The sequence below is a fragment of the Uncinocarpus reesii genome, genomic scaffold (assembly GCF_000003515.1).
Source record: "Uncinocarpus reesii 1704 scaffold_3 genomic scaffold, whole genome shotgun sequence".
Taxonomy (NCBI): domain Eukaryota; kingdom Fungi; phylum Ascomycota; class Eurotiomycetes; order Onygenales; family Onygenaceae; genus Uncinocarpus; species Uncinocarpus reesii.
In genome coordinates, this window is record NW_003052498.1 from 1,618,361 (window position 1) to 1,635,119 (window position 16,759).

The window sequence follows — 16,759 nt, forward strand, 5'->3', positions numbered from 1 at the left end:
ATTTGACTACGTTTCCCGCAAGATGAAGGTACTTTTTATCATTCCCATGTGCTGATGATGGTCTTGAGTCCTATTCTAACCTGGGGATCGCTTTCAGATCTCTACCCTTGCAGCTGGCCTCATGGCCCTCGCTGTCCCAGCTACGAGGTAACTAAGTCGAAGCCTCAATTCTCCCCTATATCCAAGATGTGCACCAGCAAAATCATCCTTAACTAATTATAACCGTACCAACTCCAGCGAGGTGGTTAGCTGCGACACGTCCTCGGCCCCCTTCAACCCTCTCAGCCCAGTTGCGCTATATGACCGAGTCCAACAATTCTGCAATTCAATGCACCTCAAACACCTGGGCGTTGAAAAAGTCTCGTACGACTTTTATCGCCCAAACAGCAACCAGCTGATCCGTGTCAACATGGCGCTCGCATATGTGGCCGGCGGGAGCACGGTCGTCTTTGCAAATGGGTGCATCAATATGTTCGGGTCGATCTGGAATAACTGCAAACCATACAACCCGCAGCATTGGCGTGGAGGTGTTAGTTTTAGCGACGACCAGAAGTGGAAAGCAATGGTTACGACCTCGCAGATCTATTAGGCCAAGGTGTCGATTTCGCGCAACAGGTTATGCCAGCTTTTGCTTGGTGTTTCTTCGTTTAGTCTCTTTGAATCGTTGAGAGTATCTTCGACTATTTCCCTACTTCACGCCCCACGAGCGGCTTGAAGGTTCCGGAATTCCCAAAGTCCTGAAATGGCGATGATTTGAACTGATATGGAGTATGTACAGTACCTTTCTTGGAAAAAATTATATTTATGAAGAAATTAAAAGAGTAGAAGATAATAAGGAAAAAGATATCTAAGAGAATGAAGTTCTCACGACAAGAAAGTAGTATGTATCTCCATGTTGTACCACAGTCACAAAACCAAGCCCCGGTACGGCTATTCATCACAAGCACGAAGTTTGAAGTTATCCAAATTGATCATCGCAGCATTGTTCGTGACCAATCGGCACCGAACTTGGAGTGAAGTGCTGGTGGCGAGAACCGGGCTCTCAAAATGAGTCCAACTGCCGGTGACAGTGGTATCCAGGTTGAAGCTGAAGACCTGAGTAGCAGGGAGGAAAGTGCAAGTAAGATAACTGCCGGGCTTCTTGTACTGGTTCTTGTGATCGACGCTGAATTTGTAAATCGTCCCGGGGACGGTTGATACGATTTGGCTCATGGACACCGAGGCGAGATTGGATCCCGATCCATATAGGAGGGCGGCATAGCCACCGCCGCCCACGCCAGCCATCGACACTTTTCCTCCGATCTCATCGATTGCCCAGTTATTGAGGTTTGGAACTGCAAAGTCACCGTTCTTGATGAGATTGGGGCATCTTGGCGGTTGCGTGTAGGTAGCGGTTGCGGTTGCTGTGAGGGTGGTTTCCACGGTCTCTGTGGCGGTGGCATCGATGGTTTCTGTTACCATTTCCGTCTGGGGAATATGGACAGTGGTCGCAATGGTTATCTGGATTGTTGTTGGTTGGGTGACAGTGATTATCTCTGTGGCGGTGGCGGTAACTGTTGCGGCTGAAGTGACATCGACAGTCTCCGTCAGCGTAGCGGTAGAAAGAGCTGGTAGTGTCTCTATGGACGTTGCAGTGACTGTGATGCTGACTGTCTCTGTAAGTGGGCCGGTTGGTTGGGCCGTTGTGATCGCAGTGATGAACTTGGTAACATAGGTTGTTTGTTTGCGATACACGTATGCTGTGCGGTATCTTGTCGAGGTCTCGCCCGGCTTGTGGATGATCTCCGTTTTCTAGATCAGGAGTTAGAGTCATATTCACGCCGGTAACATCGACAAAAAGGAAACTTACAGTGATCTGTGGCAGAGTCCTAGTCCTCGTAGCCGTTGTCGTGCAGGGGCCAAGATGTAAAGATGAGCACGCTTTGCTAAGAACGTGCTTGGGTATATTCTTTAGGCTGGTAGGGGTGGGATAAGGTGTCTGGGGGCGATGATGACGCTTCGCAGGAGCCCTCACGGTGACAGTAACGGGCACAGTGACTGTGGTAGGGTCCAAGACCGTGGCAGTCGACGTCTGTGTGATAGACTCGGTCAATGTCACCCAATCGTCACTGGTGATGGTGTTATATTCCGTCTCAAATAACGACTGCGGTTCAGTCTCCGTCACTGTCACATCAACGCTCTCCGTTGCAGTCAGGGCGATGGTATTGGTGGCCGTTTCTGTGACAGTTGCCGACAGATATTCTGAAATGATTTCCGTGGCCGGCAATGTCTGGGTGACGGTCGTGGCTGAAGGAGCCGGGTGTGTCAATGTCACTCCCCTGGTGATAGTACGTGTGATCTGTCGAACAATGGAAGAAGTGGTCCATCTGGTCACGGTCGGCACCATAGTGACGCTGACGGTCTTGCAGGGCGGCGTCACAGTTCTCGTAGAGGTTCTGCATGGAAGGTGCAGCAGATGGCGACAGAATTCAGTGCCCTCCGGGTTGGAGACATCGACACTATGAGGTTTGCAGTGATTTTTACCGCGTTTAGTCAGTGCGGCAGGCTCTGCATTGGGCAGCGCTGCAGCGGCCGCCGCAAAGGTCAGCAGAATAGAAATCCGAACCATCTTGGAGATTCTCTTCCCAAGGGCAGGAGAGAGAGTGAACGAGTCTCTTCATCACTGGGAGGGCGGCGGTGTGGCCTGAAGGCTTTATAGAGTGCCGACATGAAGCCATCGTGGGAATTTATTGAATTGTTGGCATGGTGCCGGCCCACAATCTAGAACAACCAGCGCGGCGAGATCGTGGTCTCGCCGCCTCCCGCCGACAGCATACTATGATATCGCAGACTCGGATCGCGTAGAACAGCGCGAGTCAGGGCCAGCATTAAGGTTGTGCCAAGACATAGCTTAACTAAGCTTAGCTGGACTGCCGGAGCCACGTGTTGTGCCCCTGTTTTTCTCGCTTCTTTTTTCGCTTCGCTTCCACCAGGCCAGGCCAGGCACCGGATATATGCTCTCGCTTAACCCGCTCCAGCCCTGGCGGATAGATGCTCCTCGAGTGTCCCCATCGCGTGGCGCTCCAATAATGTCCAGTAGCACTGTGGCTTGCTGAAGTTCTGTAACATGGATTCCTCAGGATCGCTTATGTATGTTGTTGTACTCCGTACGGAGTATGTCGAGAGATGGAGAGGCAAGTTTGCTGACTAATAGCTATACACTAGTATGAATGGGGCAGGAGTACTTGATTGGACGATCGGACCTCTGTATGGGTCACGTGACAAAAGATGGATTATGTAACAAGGTTAGAAAGACTCAGCCAATGAGATCTTATGCTCACCTCCCCAAATATCGATAGAAGAGCACTCATCCAATTACAGAGAATTACAATGCTGTTGCATAATGATTGAGCAACAACACATCCTCAATAACGCATATCCAGTAAGCTTCTAACCAAATGAGGGCTGAATTCTCGCTAATTCTAAAAAACATGCAGGTGAAATGTTGGGTTCCAGATCCTCCAGACATGGCTTGGGCAGATGTCATTGCTGCAATTGAACCAGGGGCTCTCTCATTTTCAATGAATTCCCAGATCTATAAATTCAAGCAGGAGAGAAAGGCATACAAGGCCTCTGCTAGTCAACGTGAATTTGACCTCATGATGGAAGCTGGGGACTGTGCTGTTAAGGTCCGTGGTAGATCTCTCTGGAGGGATAAGGACGGAGAAATAAGAATGAGTGGCATTATCATGGATCTTGAGACTCCATTTGACCCAAAATCCGTGGAAACTTTCAGCGCAAGCATTTGATGGACCAAATTATCCCAGTCTTACATGAACTACACCACAAAGGAATCATTCATGGTGATGTTAAACCAGCAAACTTTCTTCTTTGCGCGGATGGTCGACTCCGCCTCTGTGATTTCAGCGACGCGATGAGGGTAGGCGAAGATCCAAGCAGCTGGGGTGGCCTGACAACCACAAATTACATATCACCACATCGAACGCGGAACTGGCCTGATGGGGCAGATCCTCCTCCAACCATTGAGGATGACCTCTACAGCCTAGCTTGTGGGAGCTCTGCACAAGGAAGACATCCTTCGAGGGCTGGTATGAGGATGATATCATGTCTACTCTCCAGCGAGGGGAGACTGTCGATGTGGATGAAGTTGAAGACGAGGATGTGAAGTCTGTGATTTGCTATTATCTGAGGTATGGCGGTGCAAAAATATAGCCTGCCTTGGTGCAGTTATAACGTTCCAGTGGGCGTATTCAAGGAACCGACGTAGAATGGCAAAGGTTTTCCCTACCATCCTAACTTCGGGTCAGGGTAACCGTGGAAGCTCTTGCGATCCGACCTACTCTGTTAAAATCGGCGGTAGTGGCCGGAGGCGGAAGGTGAGCTACTCGCGTCAATGAGGCGTCAGAATAGGTCCATGTAGAGGCCTAATAGCTGTGGGGAATTACAAGTTCCTTGACCTTTGGATAAACCATCCCTTCCAATGGTATCTGGAAATACGGGCTGAAATCGACAGGCGGGCATAGGCCATAGCGGTGGTCTATAGCGCTACAGCTCTTGTTCACTGGTGATGAGGATGGGAATCAACGAAATCGTGCATCAGTAGAACTCCCAGAGACATCCAAAAGGATGCTATGAGCCATGGGGCAAAACAGCTCAGATAGCAGTATAAACAGATTTCTTTTCCGTCCCTCAGCTCGCCCCGTTCTATTCTCGACCAACATCTATGCAGAAATTTCTAACCCTTCAATACGTAGATGGAAAAGAAAAGGAAAGACTATCCACTCGCTTATCACTGGAACTCCGCTTGTTCAGGAACAGGCGATTTCAATTTGCCCGTCGTAAGCACCTGTCGAATATTATCGATAGCCCACTCTTCCATCCCGGTTTGGGTCTGAATCGTGATTAGAAAAAGGCTCTTTCAAGAAGCAGAAGCGGGGATAAAATGCTCAACTCACCTCTACAGACCAAGTGCCCATGTGTGGCACCAGGATCACATTCGGATTGCGTAGCAGGCCAGGATGCACTTTGGGCTCTTCTTCAAAGACGTCAAGGCCGGCGGAAAAGACTTTGCCGCTATCGAGTGCCTGGACAAGCGCCTCCTCGTCCATGACGGCGCCGCGAGCGGTGTTGACCACGACAACGCCGTCTTTCATTTTGGCAAATTCGGGGGTGCTGATGATATGTCGGGTATTTTTCTGCAGTAGTTAGCCATGCTAGCTCAACTATACTCAAACGGCTGGATATAGCATTCGGGGGAAAAAGAAAATCTTACATTCAATGGCAGATTCAGGCTCAAGACATCACTCTGTCCCAGCAATTCATCGAAAGAAACATATTGCGCGCCGTCAGCGAGCTCCGGGCTCAACTTCCTGCGATTGTGATAGATGACCTTCATCCCAAAAACCTCTGCTTTCTTTTTCAGATTCCTTCCGATGCCTCCCATTCCTAAGATGCCGAGCGTCTTGCCCTGCGGATCATGGCCCAGAACCGGGAGGGGATTCCCTTTCCATTTGCCCTGGCGTAGTGCTTGCATTCCAGTGTTGAAATTCCGCAATGCGCCGATGATTAAGAACATATTCACGTCCGCCGTGGCATCATCGACGGCGGTTGGGACATTGGACACAATCAATGGTGGCGAGCGGGCACTGCATGCCTGCACGTCGACTTGGTCATATCCGGCGCCTGGAGATAGATATTGAACATTCTGAACATATAAAATAGTCGAAAAAGGATGTGGCCCGCAGGCCGCAACAGGACGGAGCGTAGAGAGCGCATTTTAGAAAGGAGTCTACCTACCACAATGTGCGAGATATCGCATCGACTTGGGCAGCGCATCCACCAGCTCCTCGTCGATCAGGCCGGTGATGCTGACAGAGCCGAACGTGCGGTAGGCAACCAGGACGCCGTCGAGGGCACCGCTGCGGCATTCTTCCAAAAAGTCAGCGCGGTTCGTGGAGCGCGGTTCTATCAGATCGGCGAGGACGGCGAGGGAATCCCACGCAGCATGAGCGCTGTGATCGCAAGGTTAGTCGGGAATGAAATCGACAGGGGACTCGAGCAGGCGCTGCCCGGCATCACGCCAATCTGAGCTTCTCCGGCGGTGTCGTTACCAGGTCTCTGGATAGAGTGAAAGGGAACGTACTGATCTATCTTGCCCAGCAGCAGCACCTTTGGCCTCAGGTTCGATCCCATCGTGGGCAGTCCGCGGTTCTTGATACGGCTTTGGTGGCGAAGTCTCTACAGCGGGCAAAAAAGCAATATAACTAGTTAATTATCAGAGCAGCGTCCGAGATGCCCCGATGGTCAGCTGCTGAGTCGTTTTTATATTCCCTGCGGCGTTGCCTCCAAGTGAAGACGCCAAAAGAGTCACAAACGGGCACTCGGTCGTGACAACATCTCCACAGCATCCGAGCGATAGATATCAGCCTTTAAAAAGTGGATAAAATCTCCGCCGAGCAGCGAGCCTAGTGAATCGTTAAACCTGTCGGGACGGGATCGGTTCTCAATCCCACCAACCGATCTCTCTCTGGCTCCAGGTTGCCCGATGCAAGTGCGAATCCACCGCTCCATCGCGCGCTGAGCGATCATGGATGGCCTTGCTGGCCTCGGGGTCTCAAACCATCCCGCTCTCGCCATCACACGCGATGCGGCCGATATCCAATCTGGCTGAACTCTAACCCGGCCCAAGATTCTTGGGAGCTGGTGGCCAGGGAGATCCCGCCGGCGTGGTGAAGGCTTCTAACAGTTGCGAGTGATTGGGATACAAGGCTAGATGACAAGTGAATGGCCATGTTATACGGCATCTGCAGCCACTTGGGCAACGGGCATCGCATATCGGATTGCTGCCGTGGCTATAGCGGCTTGTTCTTCCCGATCTCACGGATAGGCTATTATACAATGCACCGAATACATTCAAAAGGTTCCCTACTAACCACACAAATCCAAATTTTGCCTAATAGAGATATCCTGTCCCTGCAATCCGTGATTCGCCCTATATAATCCATCTGCAGTCGCAATAGACCCCAAAGATGGCTATCCCTCTGCGAGGACCCTCGTCCAGTCGAACTTCCGCCATCGCTTCTTAAACCCGTCCACTCTCCGATCACCACCCTTTTGCCATCTGCCTTGCCGTTTAATCACATCCGGCTCGAGATCTAGCATTCCGCCAATGATCTCACGCGCAAACAAATCTCCACGTGGCCAGCGATTACTGTCCTCGACGATGTGAGCCAGCCCGCCGTCCAGTTCAAACCAAACGTGGAAGTACGGCATCTCCTTTGCTAATGTTCGTCGAAAAGCCAGTTTCCCCAGGCCCTGACGGGATTTGGCGAGCGTGTCGATCACCTTCTTGTGCTGGGTCCATTCCTCGTCGGCTGCGAGAATGGCTTCTTTGAAAAACGCCGGTGCGGTCTCTCCGAGGCTGTAGGGAAGCGGAACCGCCTCCATCGCGGCATGACGCTTTTGCTGTGGCCGAGCAGCATTTTCGTAGAAGATAACATCGCGTCCTTGATCGTGGTACATCCTCGTTAAACATTTCATGAAATTGCGGATTTCCTCCCATTCATCGTCGTCGCACTCCAACAAGTTCGTCCGGTGCTGAATGGGAACAATGCAAGCTGCTCCCTCGTTCAGTTCAGGCTCCGTGGGGAGCGTGAGGTAGACTCTCGTCGCCAGTGACACCATCGGCGCAGTGGGCGGAGTATCTGAATCCTCGTGATGGCATAATGGGCAGTTATCCAGGATGCGGTTCATCTTCTGGAACTCATTGATGGCGGTATTCTTGATGTTCAATTCGGAGCGCTGCACTCGTTTCGCCAGCTTGGCTGCATTTTCGTCCATATATTCGAGGTCGTTCTGGGTGAGCTCCATGTTAGTAGCTATATCACAGGCAGTCGCGAGCAATACTCACGTCGAATTTTGCGTCTTTGGCGATCCGCTCAGCAAATCGCATCCCTTCACCACCAGCTTGCCCTCTCGTTCTCCGCTCTTCGCGAACCATGTCTTCGATGCTCATATCCTCGTTATCCTGCACAAGACCCCTCTCTCGCCCCCTCTTATTTTCTATAGGCTTCGCTTCGGCCCTCTGGCCGGCCAACATTCGATTATCCATCACCCCGAGGACTACGACGTCTGGCTCTTTTCGGTCTGCTGCTGCTGCTACCGCTGCATTGTATTGTGCCTCCAAATCCCCGGCATCAGAAGAACCTCGTAATTTAGCTTTCATCATCTGGGCTTTCAGCCGGTTCAAAGCTGTCGTATCCAGTGGCTTAGTTAGCTGAGCTGGCGGATCTGTTTCCATTCTCTCTGTATTCGGAGCGGTTTGGATATCCTCTTCACGAGTAGCAGCGCCTTTCTCCCTCCTCACGCCCATTTCGAGCTTCCGCTCCTGGTACAGCTCCCCGCTGGGTTTGATCTTTCCAACATAATCACTGCCAATTCGCTCTCGGCGATCAAGTTCGATTTCCTCCTCTCGAGCGTCGTCGAACGAGCGAAGGTCGCCATATCGGTCAATGGCAACTTCTTCAACCTTCCGGCCCTCCTCTTCCGCTTGCCTGTAGACTGCCCTAAGTTTTGTCATCCGCCACTGTGACCCAGCATCCCCAAATTCGTAATCGACCTCGTGTTCCGCCGGCTCTTTGACTGCGGCACGCTCAGGATCGGTCTCCTGGACGTCATGTAAATGTCGATTCAGTTCCTTCTCATGTAGCTTGTATTCAAAGTCCGCCTGCAGCATCTTCGCCTTGGGCGATGGTGACTTTTGCTTTCGTCGATTGACAAAGTCGATGTCCAGAGCAGAGGGCGCTTCCATCCACGCATCTCGTTTTAGTCTGGACGGTTCTTCTTGCTCAATCACACTTGGTTCCGCCTGTTCTCTCGACCTCTCATCGTCCTTCTCGTCGCGAGACTCGTGTCTATGCCTTCGCTTGTGGCTCCGGTCTCGATCGTCTCCATTGCTCGAGGAATGGTGTCTCGATCGCTTATGACGGTGTTTGCGCTCTTCGTCGGAGTGATTGCCGCCGTGCCTCGACGATCGATGGTGATGATGCCGGTCATGGTGATGCCTGGATCGCGCTTCGTCCCTATTTGACTCGCTATCCTTTTCCTTTCCTCTGTCCCTTTCCTTCTCTCGATCGGCGTGTCGCCTGTGATCACGGTCTCGATCCCGGTTCCGTTCCCTGTGCCTCTCTCGCCGTTTCTCTCTTTCCTTTTCCTTCTCCCTTTCACGCTGGCTTTCTGCGAGTTCTTTCTCAAAGTCTTCCAAAGCCATGTTGTATTGAGATGTGCTGTTAATGCTCGCTTGAAACAGCGATAAAGCTGCTGTTCTCTCAACTGAAGCTTTCTGGAGCTTGGATGACGTGAGGGCCTGGAACGTCAAATTTGTCCCCTCCGAAACACCTTCAGAGCCATCGTTGACTCTTCTGCAAATGTTCACCCGCACCTTTGACCGAATCCATTGTGTTTCTCAAGCCTTGCTTTTCCCTGAACCAGTCTCTTCGCAGATTTGAAATCAGCCATCATGGCGAAGCCACCGGTTGCCGTCGTCTGTGTCGGCATGGCAGGTAGATACAGATATGCGGCCCTTCCTTTGGGATCAGATGCTAACAAGCCATTTTTCCTCACGCAGGCTCTGGAAAGACAACTTTTATGCAGCGAATCAATTCCCATCTCTACTCTAAGCACCAACCTCCATATGTGCTCAACCTCGACCCCGCCGTCCACTCCGTCCCGTTCGAGAGCAACATCGATATCCGGGATTCGATCAATTACAAGGAAGTCATGAAACAGTATAATCTAGGGCCTAATGGAGGCATTCTGACGTCTCTGAACCTTTTTGCTACGAAAATAGACCAAATCATGTCGATTCTCGAGAAGCGCACGCTGACCGATCCCGCGCAGAATCCCACCGCAAAGCAATTCAAACACATTCTCGTTGATACACCGGGACAGATTGAAGTATTTGTGTGGAGCGCTTCAGGGAGCATTCTGCTGGAGTCGCTGGCATCGTCGTTTCCGACCGTGATTGCATATGTGATTGACACGCCTCGAACGAGTTCTACCAGCACGTTCATGAGCAATATGCTGTATGCGTGCAGTATCCTTTACAAGACCAAGCTGCCCATGATTCTAGTGTTCAACAAAACGGACGTCAAAGATGCGGAGTTTGCAAAGGAGTGGATGACTGATTTTGAGGCGTTCCAGGCCGCGCTTCGGGAGGAAGAAGAGGCCGGAGCGTTTGGCGGCGCTGAAGGCGGAGCGGGCGGAATGGGAGGTGGGAGTGGATACATGGGTTCTTATTTAAACAGCATGAGCCTGATGCTTGAAGAGTTTTATCGGCATCTTAGTGTGGTTGGGGTTAGCTCGATGACGGGCCAGGGAATCGATGAGTTCTTTGAAGCTGTCGAAGAGAAGAGGAAAGAATTCGAGCAAGATTACAAACCGGAACTGGATAAGAAGAGGGCTGAAAGGGAAAAGGAAAAGGAATCGAGAAGGGAGGTCGAGTTGGGAAAGCTCTTGCAGGATATGAACGTCTCTACGCGAACGAAAAAAGACGAGCCGGAAACAGTGTCAGATGCCGAAGAAGAGAGCGACACAGATGAGGACGATGCGCAAGCAGGTCAAGCTGACCGACGGGACGATGTCGGGCTATCACAGAGATACAAGACGGCTCTTGCGGACACGTCAGAGACGGGACAAGAGGACAGTTTTACGAGATATATACGGTCGAGCAACGTGTAATGGCGGAAATCTAGAAGTACTTGTTGAATCCCTTGGGTGATGCTGGTGTCATGAACGACTTGCATGGAAGCTGGCGTTGGGGTCAGGTGGCATGAGGCGTGGTAGCTCCCATGGCTATACTGATCTGTAACTAGGCAATTTACACGCTCTCTAAATGAATCTAAATATCCTGAAGCAATAAAAGTATTGAATAGCCCATGGATTATGGATATACTCCGTAGTGCTCTGTATATCATGGCGCCTCCCGTGACCGCGCCAAGCCTCTGAAGCATTCGCGCAAAAACAATGTTTACAGCGCGGTTTGCAATGCCGCTCAGCTTCAACGCGAGAGATCCCCACCGAAACATGCCAGAGCCCGTTAACAAAAGCGAGGAAGCGATCCAGCAAGCGGTTTGCGCGTATCGCGAGCTGAAAGCCGCAAGCGCCAAAGTCAACCTCGCTGCATTGGCCCGGGAGCACAACGTTGACCTCCAGCGACTGCGCCGGCGGATCAATGGCAAGCCGCCCAAGGAAGGCCATCCGGCTTTGAACAAGCGGCTCGACCAGGCACAGTCGGAGATGCTGGATCGGTATATTCAGGACATGAAAGAGACCGGCGTTACGATTACACCCAGACTGCTCCGGGCCGCAGCGAATTCGATCCTCGCAGAGACTCACACCGATCTAGACACCCCGGCCCCCCAGGTCGGTCATAACTGGCCCTATCGCTTTATGAAACAGCATCTGCAGCACCTGCGCGGGGGGATTCGACCAATTCGGCGTTACCAGTGAATCGCGAGCTGCTCACGACTCCCAGCGTGACCAACCGTGTTGCGATGACGATGTGCAGAGCGAGCATTGTAGCGGATACGGAGCAGGGGACGGATGGATCAGAAACGGGTCCTATGGCGTATGGCATCCGCACGAAGTTTTTGATGAACGCGGCGACTTTAAACGCTGATTTCTTGCGCCTCGAAATCGATGGTGGCCGGTGACATCATACCCGCTGCAACCAGGCTGCCCGTCTTTATCAATCTCCATCTCTCTCTCTCTTTCTCTTTCTCTCTCTCTTTTATTCCGACACAACAGAAACAAACTGTGCACTGTGTGTTTTCAGACTCTTCGAAAAATCTCCTTCTTGCTGGTCACAATGGATGTGAGTGGCCCCCGCTGCAGATGGCGCCGTACGGTTGCTGACTCGCCCTACTTTGCAGGTCTTCTACATGTACACCTACGGCACGGGGGCCTGGCTAAGTCTCCAAGGCCTGTCCCTCGTAGCGTCGCCCAAAATGATAATCGCACTCCTCCTCGATGAACCCCGTACGCCATCAGGTAGGTTCTTCGCGTGATTCATTCCGCGGACCTAATTAGCTGACCTGGATTCTGCCACCAGCACTGGAAGTGTACTTTGCACGCTCATTAGGCCTAAGTTTGATAACACTCGCCATTCTCAATATCGTCCTTACTGGCTCCATTCCCTTGACCTCCAGCTACTCCATAAGCTCTGATGAAGACGACCCCAAGGCTCCCTATGCGGTGCCGACGCTCATGATCACCTCGGCATTCCATGCAGCCGCTGCGTTTTATGCGTATACCTGGGTCGCGTGGGGTGGGACGGTTTCACACATGGTTGGAGTGGCAGCCTCTGGAGGCCTGTCGGCGGTGGGACTGTGGTGTATCCTCTTTGCCAGTACAAGGGGTCGGATTAGCAGAAGGACGGGCGTGGATAAGAGAATGAGCGGATTCCCGTTTGATAACGCAGAGGCAGATAAGAAGAGGGAGCGGAAGAGAATGTAAGGCGACATTGGTGCATATCTGCTGGTTGAGACGTGTTTCTCAGGCGACGATTGAGGAGATGGTGTATTGTACGATGAACATGGACATTGATGTAGTAAATTAGCCATATGATAGTCGATGTGAATATATTCACAATATGTTAACTGCTCATGCTGCTTCCAAAGGTATCAGGATGGCTGCACGTGATCTGCAAACTCACGCCGCTTGAAGCCTCGCATCCAAGGGCCAACTCGCCATCCAACAACCGCCGGCACCGTGGAGCCAAATCTGTCGCCGATTTTAGGGATCCGAGCTCCACCAGACGATCCCTTCGCTGCCATGGAGTCATCACGGCCGCTCCCACCACGATCGCCCTCCGAACTCGACGCGCTACCCGACGCTGCCCTGACCGCCAACGGACTGAGCGACTTGGATCGCGATCTCGAAACCCAGCTTAAAAATGGCGACTTGCATCCCGAGGCGGAAGCGTCAGACAAACAGGACCACCTGGAGCGGGCGGATGGCGGTCTCAAGGACGGGGAGGAATGGGATCAGATCATGGCTGATGCAGACAACGTCGTCGCGGCGACGGATGCAATCGCGAGTGCTGCGATGATCAGTGGGCATGCGCAGGCGGAACGGACGCATGGCGCCGCCGTGGTCGTGGATCCAGAGATCTCCGCCGGTGAGACGCAGAATGATGAGGACGGGATGCACCTGTTGATGCAGAAGCAATCGCGGCACGGTGAGTCCAGCATGCCCGTCGCTGCCGGCGCCGTTGATTCAAGGACCGGGCCGCAGTATGCGCTCCTGGACACTCGCGAGGTCGCCGCGCCTCAGCCTCTGGCTCTTCCCTCGTATCAGACCCCGATCGCACCGTCAGCGCAGCATGACTTTGCGCCTCACGCTCTTCCGCAAGAACAGACACAGCCGGTTCTCCAAAATATCATCCCTCCATTCTCAGCGCCCGCACAATCGAGCCGTGCGGGCTCGGAGCGAACAGAGGGCGGAAATCACTTTGCAGAGATGAAATTGATCCCCAACCCACCCGACCTACAGCGATGGAGAGAGAGGCTATTTAATGTCGAGGACACCATCGTGTTGAGTGAAGAAGAGCACGCCTCCCCTTGACTTGCGAACCGCACACTTTTTTTTTCTTAAAGCGAAACACGCCCTCCCACCCCTCGAACTAACATGTTTTCCAAATCACTTGTACAGATTCCAAACCTACTTCCCTCACGTCGACAACGTCTACTCCCACCGCTCCACCCAGCGCTACAAACGCAAACCCTTCATATCCCACTACTGGGACTGCCGTCTCAAGGGCCGACCCCCAGGAACCCCAAAGTCCATCGACCCCAACAAGAAGAAACGCAAGCGCACCGCGCGCGAAAGGAACCTGTGCGACGTCAAGATAAAAATCACCGAATACTTTCCGGGCGCGTTGAGCATGGCGCCGGAACTGGATATGGGGATCTCCGCACTGACGGGCGCCGTGGACTCGCTGCCCGGCGCGTCTGACGTCGGTGATCCCGCAGCCGCGCAGCCCTTTGGTGTGCTAGCGCCGAGTACGGTCTTGCCGCAGGATCATCCTGGAATGTCGGGGGCGAGGTATTATACGATCCAACGCGTGAATGGGAACGGGGGCAACGGCCGGTCGGACACTACGGGCGGGTCGCACAGGCATACACTAGAGGAGAGCGATCGGATCAAGAAGAATAGCGTGCAGCGGTTTTTGATAAAAAACGAAAAGGAAAAGAAGAAGAACTTGGTGAGTTTTCTCCGCTGCTGTTGCTCAAGTGGTTTTGACGTCATCGTGTTTTCCCGCCGATACCTATCTCCCAACACCAACTTGCATCGAAGGAAAATGACATGTCACTTGTTGGTTTCTATTATCAAGCATTGTTTTTCTATAACGCGAAATCGATCCCGCCTAAAGTTACCATCTCCAAAACCATGTCTGACCAAGAACAGACCCAGCAGCTCAAAACATACCACAAAAAGGCATCCGGCTACGCCTGGCTGACGGTAAACAAACACAAACGAGAAAGCGATTTGAAGCTATACGCAAGTTGTTTTTGGTGAGCCCAACACCACTGTCCCAATGCCATGCATGACCACCGCCAGGTATCCCAGAAATTGACCGTCCTGCAGTCCCTTTGTACAGCGCGTCTGGATTGCGCTCGAAGTCAAGGGAATCCCTTACCAATACATCGAGGTCGACCCGTACAAGAAGCCGGAATCGCTTTTGGAAGTAAATCCGCGGGGATTGGTGCCGGCCATCCGCCATGGCAACTGGGGGTGCCATGAAAGCACGGTGCTGTTAGAATATGTACGCTGTTCGGCTGTTGCGCAAAAATCGGTGATGTGCTGACGATTGGTCCTAATAGCTTGACGACCTCGATTCGGGAAAACCCCTTTTACCTTTCAGAAAACCCCAACTCCGCGCCCATTGCCGGCTATGGGCGGACCACGTGCGTGTGCCTCCGCCGTATTTGCGATGTGCGCTACTGACAGAAGTTACAGATCAACCGGCATATCATCCCCTGTTTCTATCGCCTCCTCCAAGAGCAAGACTTGCAGAAACAAGCGGAGCACACTGATGCGCTAAAGGAAGATATCAGCAAACTAGTCAACGCGTCGCACGTAACGGGGCCGTTTTTCCTGGGGCCCGAGATCTCGTTTGTTGACATTCAATTTGCGCCGTGGATGCTGCGACTGAGTCGTGTGCTAAAGCCGTATCGTGGATGGCCGGATCCTGAGAAAGGGAGTCGCTGGGCCACATGGGTAGAAGCCGTGGAGACGAATGATGAGGTAATGGCCACTACCAGTTCGGACGAGTTGTATTTGGATAGCTATCAACGATATGCCGGTACGTAACCCGAAATTCGTGTTGGGTCAATAGAAATTGCAATGTCTAACCTGCCGAGGTAGAGAATCGACCCGACACGTCGATGCTCGCGAATGCCATTAATTCTGGGGGCCCTCTGCCGTGAAGTTAACGTACTTGGATATGATCATATCCCCGTCTCGATATTCGGTTGGCATAGTTGCAATAGACCAATTGGAACCGGAAATCAATCCAATTTGTGTCTTCGCCAAGGTTGGAACGGCGACTTGCTGTTTTCCTTCTACCAACACCCATATTCGTAGATAGTGAATAGTACCAATAACCTTGTCCAAGTCTCAACGCGGCGCGGTTCCACCACCTCGCTCGGCAAAGCCGAAACCGCCCGGCCCACTTCCGTCAGGACCTCTGGGCGATCGAATTGGAGCCTGAGGTGGCCTTGACTCCTCTGCCACATTATGCGATCGTTGTTCCTTCTTCTTCCCCGGATTCGCATTAGGCTTAGCGACATAATTTGGATCGTAGAGCTGTTTCCCCTTTACTGCCCTAGAAGACGGTTCCCTCTTTTCTCCGCGATCTCTACTATTTCCATTCGATCGGGCTTTGCCCTTCCACTTGTGTTCTCCACCTTGCTGTTGATGTCGCGGCGGCGTAGTGTTTCCCGGAGACGACGCGCCAGATCCTGTGTTTGAGCTTCCAAATAGGCGTTCACGAACTTCTTCGTATTTGCGCTGCTTCTCTTCCCGTTCGCGTTGGGCGATGGCGAGACGTTCTTCTGGAGTTAGCTGCTTTTGCTTTTTGGCTTCTTCGTCAGAGCTGTTTTCATCGTTATTGTTGCTGCTGCCGGTGGGTCGAGGTGAGATTGTGATTCTGTGCAACCCTGCCGTTGTGGCGCCCAGGCCGCTGGAATCTTGAGGGTTACGGCTCAAGACCTTGACGGCGGGCTTGTATTCTGATTTTAGGGGGATCGTGGAGCGGGTTTCGAGGTAGTGCGACATTTGGGTGGATTCTCTAAGCGCCGAATATGAGTTAGTATATATGTGCGTTCGGATCGGTGACCAGTAATTATCGGTTCCGGGAAGAACCATACGCTTCTGCTTCGGCCTCTGCCCATAGCTGCCTGTTGAATTCCGCATGCTGTGCACGTAGTTGAGCCTTTTTAGCTCTCGACGATATCTTCTTTTCCGGCTCTTGCTGAGGAGCCGGTGGAAGGGTGGGAGGTTCGGTGTTTGTATTCTGCGAGCATTCTTGTATTAGCAAAGGTTTCACATCTTGCTGCCATTTAGGAATAGGCTCCTCTATATGCGAATGCCGTACATCAATTTGCTCCTCCCAGTCATCATCCCACGCATCGGGGATGCCAGCCGTCCTGCTCATCGTATACAAACTCAAAGTGCTTATTGGGTCGAGGACGAAGAG

The 16,759-nt window shown here is 52.3% G+C and overlaps 8 protein-coding genes across 8 annotated transcripts; 4 read left to right on the forward strand and 4 right to left on the reverse strand.

The window, feature by feature from the left end:
- Positions 1 to 121: 121 nt before the first annotated feature.
- On the forward strand, positions 122 to 589 carry UREG_05325 (uncharacterized protein; the record flags this gene model as incomplete). The annotated part of the gene is made up of 2 exons (XM_002584590.1): positions 122 to 147; positions 238 to 589. The coding sequence occupies 2 exons, from the start codon at positions 122 to 124 to the stop codon at positions 587 to 589; spliced, it is 378 nt and encodes a 125-aa protein (XP_002584636.1).
- A 341-nt stretch (positions 590 to 930) lies between these two features.
- On the reverse strand, positions 931 to 2,608 carry UREG_05326 (uncharacterized protein; the record flags this gene model as incomplete). Its single annotated transcript, XM_002584591.1, has 2 exons — positions 931 to 1,791; positions 1,850 to 2,608. 2 exons carry the CDS (start codon positions 2,606 to 2,608, stop codon positions 931 to 933), a joined length of 1,620 nt encoding a protein of 539 aa, XP_002584637.1.
- A 774-nt stretch (positions 2,609 to 3,382) lies between these two features.
- Positions 3,383 to 3,788, forward strand: UREG_05327 (uncharacterized protein; the record flags this gene model as incomplete). Its single annotated transcript, XM_002584592.1, has 2 exons — positions 3,383 to 3,421; positions 3,477 to 3,788. The coding sequence occupies 2 exons, from the start codon at positions 3,383 to 3,385 to the stop codon at positions 3,786 to 3,788; spliced, it is 351 nt and encodes a 116-aa protein (XP_002584638.1).
- Positions 3,789 to 4,789: 1,001 nt separating this feature from the next.
- Positions 4,790 to 6,192, reverse strand: UREG_05328 (hydroxyacid dehydrogenase; the record flags this gene model as incomplete). The annotated part of the gene is made up of 5 exons (XM_002584593.1): positions 4,790 to 4,891; positions 4,956 to 5,195; positions 5,273 to 5,682; positions 5,797 to 6,011; positions 6,143 to 6,192. The coding sequence occupies 5 exons, from the start codon at positions 6,190 to 6,192 to the stop codon at positions 4,790 to 4,792; spliced, it is 1,017 nt and encodes a 338-aa protein (XP_002584639.1).
- An 840-nt stretch (positions 6,193 to 7,032) lies between these two features.
- UREG_05329 (uncharacterized protein) lies at positions 7,033 to 9,268 on the reverse strand (the record flags this gene model as incomplete). Its single annotated transcript, XM_002584594.1, has 2 exons — positions 7,033 to 7,854; positions 7,910 to 9,268. 2 exons carry the CDS (start codon positions 9,266 to 9,268, stop codon positions 7,033 to 7,035), a joined length of 2,181 nt encoding a protein of 726 aa, XP_002584640.1.
- A 587-nt stretch (positions 9,269 to 9,855) lies between these two features.
- Positions 9,856 to 10,737, forward strand: UREG_05330 (XPA-binding protein 1; the record flags this gene model as incomplete). Its single annotated transcript, XM_002584595.1, has 1 exon — positions 9,856 to 10,737. The coding sequence occupies one exon, from the start codon at positions 9,856 to 9,858 to the stop codon at positions 10,735 to 10,737; it is 882 nt and encodes a 293-aa protein (XP_002584641.1).
- Positions 10,738 to 11,866: 1,129 nt separating this feature from the next.
- Positions 11,867 to 13,623, forward strand: UREG_05331 (uncharacterized protein; the record flags this gene model as incomplete). The annotated part of the gene is made up of 5 exons (XM_002584596.1): positions 11,867 to 11,872; positions 11,931 to 12,048; positions 12,110 to 12,509; positions 12,557 to 12,581; positions 12,724 to 13,623. 5 exons carry the CDS (start codon positions 11,867 to 11,869, stop codon positions 13,621 to 13,623), a joined length of 1,449 nt encoding a protein of 482 aa, XP_002584642.1.
- A 2,055-nt stretch (positions 13,624 to 15,678) lies between these two features.
- On the reverse strand, positions 15,679 to 16,717 carry UREG_05332 (uncharacterized protein; the record flags this gene model as incomplete). Its single annotated transcript, XM_002584597.1, has 2 exons — positions 15,679 to 16,351; positions 16,431 to 16,717. 2 exons carry the CDS (start codon positions 16,715 to 16,717, stop codon positions 15,679 to 15,681), a joined length of 960 nt encoding a protein of 319 aa, XP_002584643.1.
- Between the last annotated feature and the right edge of the window lie 42 nt (positions 16,718 to 16,759).